Source organism: Periplaneta americana, chromosome 10, assembly GCF_040183065.1.
Source record: "Periplaneta americana isolate PAMFEO1 chromosome 10, P.americana_PAMFEO1_priV1, whole genome shotgun sequence".
Taxonomy (NCBI): Eukaryota; Metazoa; Arthropoda; class Insecta; order Blattodea; family Blattidae; genus Periplaneta; species Periplaneta americana.
The window spans coordinates 144231068-144244136 of NC_091126.1; the positions used below are offsets into that span (position 1 = coordinate 144231068).

The window sequence follows — 13069 nt, forward strand, 5'->3', positions numbered from 1 at the left end:
CTTATTTTGTGTATTTCCTAAATTTAATCAATAGGGATGATTTATGTTCTCTCTTGAAGGGTATACACCATTTTAAAATAATTTAATACACAAACACAACTATTACAATAAATGCTCAATAAGTTTTTATAGCTTTATTCTCTTTGGCTCTAATCAACAATAACAAAAATGTAGGTTACCAGGCGACGATAGAAAAGAAAAGATGCGAAAACAAATTAATGTGGTGTATAAACAATTGAATACTCTTTCATATTCAAGTATAAAAATATAGGGGTGCCATTTGAAATTTCAAAGTGGGAGTGGCTGGGGTGGGAGGTGAAATCTAAAATGCAATTAAGCCTTGTTTAAGACTTCCCCCTTGATATCTAAATTTACGTGTTTTTTTTTTTGGTTTCAATTGAATTCAATTTAATTAACTAGTTATTTAGAGTGAGAAGTTTTGAAATGAAGATATATTTAGAGAGTTTTTCCTCTAGAAGTTTGTTTTATGTTTCAGATGTATCACGTATATATTATACTTAATCACGGATTTGTTTTGTTACATATTCTGCATATACTACAATATATTATTTAAAATTATATACGTTAATTATTTATGTTTCGGTCCGCACACCATAAAAAACATTGTACAGCCCTTATGTTTACCAATGTCCGCAGTACTCCGTAGAAAGACAGCGTTCGTACCTCATCTCGCACACAGACCATTGCTGTGTCTATTTGTGGAATTCCACTGTAATACACAACACTCTTTGAATACTGACATTAAAGATGGTTGTTAATGTCATAATGATGGGACAACTGTTAAACTTTGGGTAAATGAGTGTGTGGAGAATGACAAAAATACAGTGTTATTTCATAAAAGACAATGTGCAGACATGGATGGAATTGGTCTAAAGCAGGCAAGCCAGAAATCAGACACTAAATGTGCAGTTATGTGTGTGGATTGCCGGTCTGTGCAGACTGCATCATTCAAGCGTTGCTCTTTCCAGTTCTCAGCTGGAGGAGTGTACAATAATCTATTCTGCGCTTCTAGAGTTGGATTAAACAGGCATTTGGACATTATACACACTTAGCAGAAGGAAAAAAAAAAACAGTTATCAGTGTCTGTATTTTATAATTGTAATATAAGAAACATTAGACTTACTCATTTATACTTCATAAAATAGTGGTTTGTAAGGCATAATTTATTAATATGACTTGTATATAGTACTTGAAGAAAAAAATATTGCAGTAATTTCGAAACAACAAAAAACTAACAAGTATTTCATTTCGCGTAGTGGGTACTAATTATTTTAAAATAATAAACCCTACTCTTTCATTGTTCGCCACGCATTATTATTTATTGGGACCAATGGTACACAAATGTTGAAGAAAATATTATACTCCCAATTAATTACATGCAGTACGACATTGTGAAGTTTTTACACTGAAATCATTTCCTTGCTATATGTCAATATAAGGTAAAAAAGGTAAAGGTATCCCCGTAACATGCCATGAAGGCATTTAGGGGGCAGTAATGCGAAGTGCTACGTAATTTATTCCAGTTTTAAGGAAAATCCACTTTTAAGATGGCAGAGTCCGTATAGGCCAGTTTATATCTGAAGCTTTTCCAATTCACTGTGGTCTAAAGCAAGGAGATGCACTATCACCTTTACTTTTTAACTTTGCTCTAGAATATACCATTAGGAAAGTTCAGGATAACAGACAGGGTTTGGAACTGAACGGGTTACATCAGCTTCTTGTCTATGCAGATGACGTGAATATGTTAGGAGAAAATCCAAAAACGATTGGGGAAATCACGGAAATTTTGCTTGAAGCAAGTAAAGCAATAGGTTTGGAAGTAAATCCCGAAAAGACAAAGTATATGATTATGTCTCGTGACCAGAACATTGTACGAAATGGAAATATAAAAATTGGAGATTTATCCTTCGAAGAGGAGAAAAAATTCAAATATCTTGGAGCAACAGTAACAAATATAAATGACACTCAAGAGAAAATTAAACACAGAATAAATATGGGAAATGCCTGTTATTATTCGGTTGAGAAGCTTTTGTCATCTAGTCTGCTGTCAAAAAATCTGAAAGTTAGAATTTATAAAACAGTTATATTACCGGTTGTTCTGTACGGTTGTGAAACTTGGACTCTCACTTTGAGAGAGGAACAGATATTAAGGGTGTTTGAGAATAAAGTTCTTAGGAAAATATTTGGGGCTAAGAGGGATGAAGTTACAGGCGAATGGAGAAAGTTACACAACGCAGAACTGCACGCATTGTATTCTTCACCTGACTTAATTAGGAACATTAAATCCAGACGTTTGAGATGGGCAAGGCATATAGCACGTATGGGCAAATCCAAAAATGCATATATGTGTTAGTTGGGAGACCGGAGGGAAATAGACCTTTGGGGAGGCCGAGACGTAGATGGGAGAATAATATTAAAATGGATTCGAGGGAGGTGGGATATGATGATAGAGAGTGGATTAATCTTGCACAGGATAGGAACCGATGGCAGGCTTATGTGAGGGCGGCAATGAACCTTCAGGTTCCTTAAAAGCCATTTGCAAGTAAGTAAGTATTCGAATGAATGGTTTTGTGAATACACAGTCCGTTTCAGCGAAATATTTCACCTAATATATTTTAAATCTTTGTGATTGATTTCTGTACAAGGTACAGTCATACCAGTGTGGAACTAGTGGTAGTACATTGTGATTGACAGTGCTCATCTATATCTCGATTGAAAGTAATCTTGCAGAAATAATACTGTATATTTTCAAGTGGAAACTGTAAATTTAATTACAATATTTAGGGGAGAGTCGGGTAGTATCGGACATCGGGTAATATCGGACAGTGAGTTTCTTTCATCTACCACACGATGATAGTACCTGATTGACAATGTTACGTTTCTCTGATGTCGCATAGAGAAAAGTAACCATGTCATTCAGGCACTACCATATGGTGGTAGATGAAAGAAACGCACTGTCCGATACTACCCGATGTCCGATACTACCCGACTCTCCCCTATTAATAAATTATTGTGATTTTGTGTTTGCGAAAGTTTACTATTAATGTGTTCGCTAATACTGTGGTAAATTTATGATCATTAAGAATGTAAATATAATGTATTTAAATTCTCTAAGGATGTTTTCACTTTTAACACTCACTCCTTCCTTTCTTTCAAGGTAAAACCGCAATTACAAAACGAGTCCTCTAGATATTCGTTAAAAAGTTGTTTTACTCCATATTGAACATGAATAAATAAGGGTTAAATAATTACAAGGGAAAAATTGTTCCGAGATCAATACCTGTCCTTGGAACAATTTTTCCCTTGAAATTATTCAAGTCTGCTTCTTAGGGAGCTTTACTTGAAAGCTAGATTTGCAAAATTAGAGTTAAGTTTAAATGAACTCCGTGGGTAAGTTTATGATGGAGCAGGTATAAGCCACAGTAGCATTTGTAGCATTTTGCTACTCGGCAACCTTACAATGTAAATGTACAAAAATGCGACAACCATGCTGGACTTGAAAAAACTTCCAAAACGAAGATGATTATGGAGAAAATGATATGAGAGATATGTAGAATGACTCAAGGAATACGTCTCTGCAATGTTGTACATCAAATTACAAAGAACAAACACTCTGTATGTAATGTAAGTCAATTTAACCTAATACACCTTAGAAAAGTGTCAAAGTTACTCACTATTTAAACCTCACATCTTCATCTTCTTCTTTTTCTGACTTTCCAGTTTGGACACTCTTGTCTGTTTCCATTCACTGTTCTAACCATCTTGTTTGTGGTCTTCCCTGATCTCTTTATCCTATTGGTCTGTACGATAGAGCTGACTTTGATAACGGGAATTCTGGATTCTTTCAACATGTTGTTTCCAATTCTCTCTGTATTCTACTATTTCTGTTACATTTTCAACTTTTAATTTTGCTCTAATATCTTCATTCCTCTGGTGGTATAATCTTGTAAATCCTAAAATTAATCTCAGAAATTTACTGCATTATATTTACGTAGTTTCTGTTCCGTGTCTTCATTTTCTGAATTTGATATATTCCCTAAACAGTTAAATAATGACACTTGCTCTATTATTTCATTATTCACCACAATTTTGATTATTTTTATTTCTTTTCCTTGAAAGGCCATTGATTTTGTTTTGGGTGTGTTTATTCTCATTCCATAATCTATTGCAATTTCATTCAAGTTTTAATAGATACCTCACTCCTGCTAATCATAAATATTTTAAAATCATGTTCCCACACTGTATAATTTGTGATGGTATAAAATGTTTTGAAGTATATTGCTTGGCCTTCATCTTGAAATTTTCTTGGAAACCCCACTGCATGTAGTGGTATGGCGAAGTTTCCTTCAATTCCTATAATGCTCTGTGAGTGGAGGTAACTAAAAATGGAACCACATTCTAGCACAGAAAGTATATGGGAGTGTGCAATGAGAAAACAGAAAGTACAAACTTAAAAATTAAGCATTCCCGTAAAAACCAACCTTCTGATGACGAAGTCGAAGGTGCTGATCCTGCAGCTGCTTCCTTCCGAAGTCGATTAATTTTGTTCGACATATGGCTGGAATAGACAGACCTGGTTGTACTCCGATTATAGATGGTGGCTTCTTCTTCGATTGCCTGAAATGCACCGAGAATGCATACTCATTACTAGAGCCCGGATGTTTGCCAAAATGCCTTTTCTACTAGGTAGAAGTAAATAATTATTTTCACAGATATAAATGTGATTTGGGGTAAATCAAAGTGATAGGGCCAATTTTTATTTTGCCTATTTTGCTTTTTTAAGGTGTTTCTTGCTAATTCAATAATAAATGAAGAGTTCGTGGGAAAAACGATGAATGTCACAGTTTTCTTAAGGTTGATATCATTATCTAATTTATGGATCACTACGAAATTTAATGTTGTTCTTATGAAAAATGGTAAAAAGGAGAATTATCACCACGAATACAGTAATCCTTGCCTTTATTTTCTATAGAAACAGCACTACATCTTGCAGTTATAGACTCAATTAGATCATTATCTAATCCTTAACAGAAATGTGACATTCATCGTTTTTCCCGCGAACTCTTCAAATGCCTTTATTGTCATTTTAAAGCAATATTTCTTGTTTATTTGCAATTTTCTAATTAATTGTAATGGAATGTGTATGAAATTTAAATATATGAAACAATGACTCACTTTACTAACAATAATAAATTAAAGTAATTTATTTCGGTGCTTAATATGCTAATAATCGTGCTTTAATACTATTGGTGTAATATGAGTAATGATCGACAATCCACAGTCACAAATATAATACTGTCATGTCTTCACGATACCAACAATCAGCTTTATAATTTTAAATATTAAGCTCATTCTCATAGAAGTTGTCACGTAGCATTTTCAATTGTTTGCTTTTCATATTATTTTAAAATCTTACTGTTACAATTTTTTTGCTGCACATGTTTATTATTCCAGGAAAAAGAAATTTGAGTGAGTAACAGTCAGTTATTGTTGGGTGACAGGAGGTATAAGATTGCTTAGCTAGAATTCCTAAATTCAGTAAACCATTGAAAAGTAAACTTCATGCTTACTTACATTGGTGAATTTAGTGCCCATATGTTTTCAACCGATGAAACAGTTTTGTTATGTAAGGTTTGTGAAAAGACAGTGAATCACGAAAAAAAAAAAAAAGAAACTCTTTTATAAGTCAACATGTGTCAGCTACGGAGTAAAAATGTGAGTTGTATGGATATCATTTAAATTTATTGCTAAAATAGATTATGTCTTTTTAAAATTTGTAATGCCTTTTTCAAAATTTATTATGCCTTTTCTATACGTTTTTATTGCCTTTTTTTGCCTGCCTATTTTAACTGTTATAAATGCCTAAACATCCGGGCTCTAATCATTACTTATAATTACAGACGAGAATTCCATGCAAATGCATGTCTTTATAGGAACATAGAACATAGCTCAAACTTAGTACTTATCCATTTCATTACTTTCGGGTTCCAAATATGTGTTCTTTTTCCGTGCATATGTGCATGTTTTGGTCTTTTTGGGGATAAAACCATGCATAATGGATTTTTAACCAATTTTCAGCTTAATCATGCATGTAATATATATTATATTCGGTTTAAATGCATATTTTAATGGTTTTGAGTAGACATCTCAGTTTCTCGATTTTTATGTCCCTTACTTTAGCTTAAGGAATCAGGATTGAGGAAGGAAAAAAAAAACTAAATAACAGAAAAAGGTTCATTCAAGTTTGCACCTATAACTTCTTGTGATGTAAAGAGGTCGTTCTCTGCCTACAAAAACATACTGACTGACAAAATCAGGAACCTCACAGAAACCAATTTAGAAATGTTGTTAGTTGTGAACTGTGCAAAAAAAAAAAAATTACGTGACGTGAAGTGTAATAAGAAATTTGGAACAAAAATGAAAGTGCATATTTTAATGTATTTTTCGCTTGATCATGCAAATTTCATAGTGCATGGGATTTGGGATTTTATAGTGCATGAAATTCTCGTCTCTACTTTAATAATAATAATAATAATAATAATAATACGTGGTGCTACAGCCCGTGAAGGGCCCAGACCGACCAGCCGGCTGCTGGCCTCATGCCCACATGCCGAAGCAGAGGTGGACGATCATCCAACCAGAATGGAGGTATTGTGTGGTTAGCACGATGATCCCCCCAGCCGTTAGAGCTGACTTTTGCAACCAGATTTCACTACCTATCGTAGCTCCCAAAGTGCATCACGATGCTAGGTGGGCACCGGTCCTATACATTAGCCGAAAGTTCATGAGAATGTCTCTACTTATAATATAATAGAATAATCAAATGAAGTCTGTTGACAAAGTAACAGAAGAAATGCCTTCATTTCTCATGTAAACAAGTTCAACTGTGTGAAATGTAAGAACGTATATTTGTATGTGTATTCGTATTTAATGTCAATAACCACAATACAAATTATGGGATGCTTTCACATTTCTGCATTTAGGTCACACCATACTATCTATTTGCATTTTTCTCTAATTATATTTTTGTCCTGAAGGTAAGTACAGTTCTTATTCCCCAATAACCATAAACTTATATTGATACTGATATTACTATTAAAATTAACTCAACCTGATATCATTTTCCATAGTAAAATCATTCCCCTTAATGTCTATCTCTCCCACTAACTTCAGCTCAATATCTCTCTTATATCACTTCTTCTCACAGTTTAACTATGCAAATGTTCACTTTTGTATTGTGTTCACTCCAAAATAATTATAACCACATTCACAATCCTTCATCTCTCTCTTTGCAAAATACCATGTTCACTCTTTTTATTTTTAAACTTCACAATCTTTAAGAATTTATTTCCTCTAATAATAAAAATAATCCATGGTGCCACAGCCCTTGAAGGGCCCAAACCAACCACCCGGCTATTGGCCTCACGTTTACATGCCGAAGCAGAGGTGGACGATCATCCAACCAGAATGCAGATATTGTGTGGATAGCACGATGATCCCCCCAGCCATTATAGCTGGTTTTCACAACCGGTTCTCGCTACCTATTGTAGCTCCCCAAGTGCATCACGATAGGTGGGAACCGGTCCCATACACTGGCCAAAATTTCATGAGAAAATTTCTCCCCCGATGAGTACTCGAACCAGCACGCATTTCTCTACCTAATTATATTTTCCACTTCACTAATTCAACACCCCTTCATAATAAACTTGAACAACCTTTACTTCATTGAAACACTACCCGTACTAAAATAAAATAAAAACTCCCTATAATATGCCAAATACTCCCATATTATACGTTATGTCAAACCTTACATATGCTAGACACTTTCTCTGTTCATTCTTCCATATCGATTTAACACATCCCCCGCAGAGAAGAGATTTGACGTCTGGATTCCCCCTCGTTTCAGCCCATCAGTGACCTGATGACACTATTTAAAATCGGTTCGGGTCACCGGTGTACTATATGTCCGGAGTGTAATCAAGCAGCCCTATAGCCTCAATGCAATACACAACTGTTTGCTGGGTTGCTTACTGAAAAGGGGACGTTCTCTTACAACTAGTGTTGCAGCAGTGATTCAATGTGTTCTGATATGACCCTGAAAACAAATGTCGGTTTATCGGATATTTTAGGGTCATGGATTTTTTAATCCCACCATAATTAACTAGTTAGTAAAAATAAACTAATTTTAAAAGTGTATTTACCTTATTGAAACACAGAACTTTACACATTTGCACAGTTACATCTTACAAAATATTATATTTGTACGTTTTTCATTAAAGCAGGTAATACACATTTTAGGTCCTCCTGGGCAAACAGTGCAGAAAGTCGTAACCTTCTTGGTTTTGTTGTCTGCTTCCTTCTTGCACTGCTGAGCGAAGGTTCTGTGTCATCAGAGGAATCACTGACATTTTTCGCTGTAGAAGGGATTGATAATAACCATGATATTCAATGTGTATTTTTAAAATATCTTCATAAAGATGTCCTTGAAGGGAAAAGAGGTGTCCAATTTTGCCTAATGTAAGAAGATAAAATGACGAGAAAAAAAAAATTCTGAAAACCTTGAGAGAGAATTCCACGAGTAAATATGATATTTCAGCACCTAAATATGAAAATAATTCTCTGGCGTTCACCTTTTTTTGTTTATTAGTAACTACTGTTTATTTGACAATTACATATATGAATGCATTAGCTAATTTTCCTCATAATCGCTTATTTTCCTTAATTACCACCAGTTTTTCACATGCACTTTTATCTATACTCGTCCCACTTCATTTTTACACTTCTGGGTAAACAAAGCTGTCATTCTTTTCATAAGCACGACACACAATTGGCCATTTGAAAGAATAAGCAGTTCAATAAAGGAAAATGATCGTATTAGAAAAATTAATTGACTTTTCACCATATTGTACAGAAGAAATTTATAAATCTGTTTCAGAATAACAATAAAATTTTGCATAATATAATCACTTACACATTTAATCCAATAACATTAGTTTAATGCATGAAATATGGGTATGGTCATGACTTAACTTATGATGAATATCAACTATTTAGGTACAATGGCGTCATCTCTTGGCAAAACTTCCCCATACATTATTAATAAAATTTGCATAATGTTTCAATACCTCTATATGCAGAGGCGAATTAACTCAAAACTGCGAGACAAAGTAACTTAAACTGCTTCCCCTGTTGGAAGGGAATTTACAAAACCGTAAATTTTCAACCACAGAATGTCAGATTCCACAATAATCACACTCTACTCGTAATAATCCAGAAATAAAAGCATCAAAGTAAAAGTACCAACCTTTGAGTAAGCATCATTTGAATCTTGACATATTTTCGTGTATTCAGAAACTAAATGATTCAGGTAACTCTGGCGAACATTAGCAGGGATCTTACCTCCCAGTTCACCAAACACTTTCGGTTGAGAGATAACAGTCTGAAAAAAGAAAACAAACACTCAATATAATGAATAAATTATTCCTCTAAGAAGGCACTATGCCTGGTATACAGGGTGATACAGGAGGAAAGGGCAGTATGTTGAGGGGTGAAAATATGGGCGATTTTAAAGGGAAAACATTATTTAAACCTATGTCTTATTCAAAATTATTTCCGGGAAATAGTTACTTGGAAATAACAGGTAAATAAACCGAAGTTGATTGAAGCAATGAACAGGAAAGATTGCAATGAACCAAAAATACAACGACTGAACAAAGAAACACTCGAATAAGGTATGCAATCATGTGCAATTACTACTAAAGGCACTACCAACTTCAACATTCTCCACAACAAAAGTAACTAGTTGTGAAGTCAAACAGAAGTGGCTCAGAACCATTCTCATAATTTTCATTATTATTTAGTTGATCTCGAGTAAACAAAATTCTGGCTCAAATCCATTCCACCCAAGAAAGAAGACAAGTCAGACTCATCTCGAACTCTCGATCTCTCTAATAACAGTCTGACATATAAGCTGAGAGCTACCAAAGCTCCTTTGCAGAAGAAGAAGAAGAAGAAAATAATGTCTAAGAGGTGGTAGAATGCAACTCTTGCTGTCAAAAACATAGCAGTATTTGAGAATTGCATAATTTGGTTTTGCCCTATTCCTTTTTTACATCATTAATTTCCATCTGAAACAGGATTACCAAAATCAGTAATCTCAACGTGTGCTCTCCTTGCAAGTTCTAGCTGTACTGCTCAATTAAAATTATCTGTTCTCTCTTCTATTTTGTTGGTGTTAAGTACACAGCCCGATGTTGTGTGGGTAAGCAAGATATTCTCTACCTCCAAGAATGAGAAGTGTAACTAAAAAGTATCACAGAAATATAAACCTTAAAATGGTGCCTGGCTCTCAATACTACAATGTGAACAATTCGGTTGCAATTACTCTGACTATTACACTTTTACTACGTCATACTACTTTTCACCAATAAAACTATACGAAAGGACGTGTTTCAGCCAATCATGGCTGTTTATCACTACAATTTTATCACTTCCCTAGCATTTGTTCGTTTTCATCACTTCCCTAGCATTTGTTCGTTTTCATCACTTCCCTAGCATTTGTTCGTTTTCATCACTTCCCTAGCATTTGTTTATTTGTTTGCCAACATTTCAAACTGAAAATTCTTTACAGTACTATAAAACATGCTTTGCGATCATCATTTGTTTCCCACATAGATAGTCAACTAAAAATGGTGGCTCCCTTCAAACGTTTTGGTGAAGCTAACATTAGTGAAAGAGAATTTGAATAAGTCAATTAATATTTACTTTATTGTATTAGAGTACTTTATTTATTCTAATCTTTATACAGTTTCTTCTGTTTTTATCATCTCCCTACCATTTGTTTCTTTGTTTGTCAACATTTAAAACTGGAAATTCTTTACGGTACTATAAAACATGCTTTGCGATCGTTCTGTTTACCACACAGTCAACTGAAAATGACGGCTCCATTCAAACATTTTGGTGAAGCCAACATATTAGTGAAATGGAATTTAATAAGTCAATTAATATTTTATTATTTCTTCTAATCTTCATATACTTTCTTCTACTAGTGTAAATCTCACTCGAGTTTTGATTTTCTCTAGATAAATCAAACATGATTTAATTTCGCTTGCTGCATGTCAATATGTACGTTATTCACGAAGAGCATGAATATATATTATTACAAATGTTACTTACTGCAGATGGCTTGTGAGCTACACGTTGACCACCTTTCGCTACCGTCTGACTAACTGTGTGTGAAGGTTCTGCTGCACTCTCAGCTGGTGGTAAGGCACTCTTTGAGGTAGACACAGGCACAGGTGCAGCACTACTCTGTCTTCGCTTCTCAAATTGTTCTTTCATCCTATTTTTGGCACTGAGTAGAAGTGACACATTTGGTACATGTGCAATTCGTACACGAGCTGAAAGAGAATAATAACCCTACACTGAAGGTAAAATGTAATGTATAAATCTCAGGTTCAATGTACAAATTGGGGCAAAATGAACCCATGGTTTGGACTTCCATAGTACCTTGTGATCAGTATGCTATTTCAGCCAGCATGGTCAGTTGTACAGCAGAATATCATGCATTCACTGTTAAAATATTTCTATACGATATATGATATGATATATGATATGATTTATGATATGATATATGGTATGATATGCTATGATATATGATATGATATGATTTATGATATGATATGATATATGATATGATATATATGATATGAATATATATAATATGATACATGATATGATATATTTTTTTTTATTTTAGTAGGCTATTTTACGATGCTTTATCAACATCTTTGGTTATTTAGCATCTGAATGAGATGAAAGTGATACGGTAATGCAAGTGAAATGAGTGCGGGGTCCAGCACCGAAAGTTACCCAGCATTTGCTCATATTGGGTTGAGGGAAAACCCCAGAAAAAAACCTCAACCAGGTAACTTGCCCTGACCGGGAATCTAACCCGGGCCACCTGGTTTCGCAGCCAGACACGCTAACTGTTACCCCACAGGTGTGGACGATATGATATATGAACCGGAATATTGAGAAACCCCACATGTTACAAAACTAAACTTTTCAGGAGATACAAAAAACATCTTAGATCCTAGATTTGTTCTCAAATTATTATTATTTTTTTAAACATTTTAGCTAAAATGAATGTTAATGGGAATATGTGGGGTTTCTCTTCATAAGTCGACCTGGTTGGCAAGTTGGTATAGCGCTGGCCTTCTATGCCCAAGGTTGCAGGTTCGATCCCGGGCCAGGTCGATGGCATTTAAGTGTGCTTAAATGCGACAGGCTCATGTCAGTAGATTTACTGGCATGTAAAAGAACTCCTGCGGGACAACATTCCGGCACATCCGGCGATGCTGATATATACTCTGCAGTTGCGAGCGTCGTTAAATAAAACATAACATAACATCTCTTCATAATATCACAAGTCTACATGTTTAGAATACGAAATCATATATAACTCAATTTCATTTGAAAAATGGACATGTGGAGTTTCTCAATATTGCTTTTTTTTTCTTTACTGGGTTATTTTACGACGCTTTATCATCATCTAGGTTATTTAGCATCTGAATGAAATGAAGGTGATAATGCCGGTGAAATGAGTCCGGGGTCCAGCACCGAAAGTTACCCAGCATTTGCTTGTATTGGGTTGAGGGAAAACCCCGGAAAAAAAACTCAACCAGGTAACTTGCCCTGACCGGGATTCGAACCCAGGCCACCTGGTTTTGCGGCCAGACACGTTGACCGTTACTCCACAGGTGTGGACCTCAATATTGTGATTCATATGTTATGATATAATATTTTATTGTCAAACACTCTTATATTCTAGTCATGGTGGGCCTTCACAATGATATTTCTTATAAACTGGGTCTCAGTGACTATTCAGGTGGCATTAAATATTGCAAAACATGGAAGTGTTCCAGATCTCAACACTATCAATAACTGTGTCCACAAGTTTCGAACCATAGTTTCTGCAAGGAAATGAAGAAACCTGCGGCCATAGGCCAAACTGTGCAGACAATGGAAAACATTCAAAGAGTTTTTG

At 34.8% G+C, this 13069-nt stretch overlaps 1 protein-coding gene across 1 annotated transcript in view; it reads right to left on the reverse strand.

Annotated features, from left to right (window-relative positions):
* The window catches only part of LOC138708059 (RNA exonuclease 1 homolog), an 84269-nt gene that overhangs the window by 43434 nt on the left and 27766 nt on the right, over positions 1-13069 (reverse strand). The window contains exons 6-8 of the mRNA XM_069838187.1: positions 11197-11420; positions 9326-9460; positions 4503-4638 (exon numbers count right to left, since the gene is read on the reverse strand). Of these exons, the coding sequence (XP_069694288.1) occupies positions 4503-4638; positions 9326-9460; positions 11197-11420 (495 nt within the window). The remainder of the gene's footprint in view (positions 1-4502; positions 4639-9325; positions 9461-11196; positions 11421-13069) is intronic.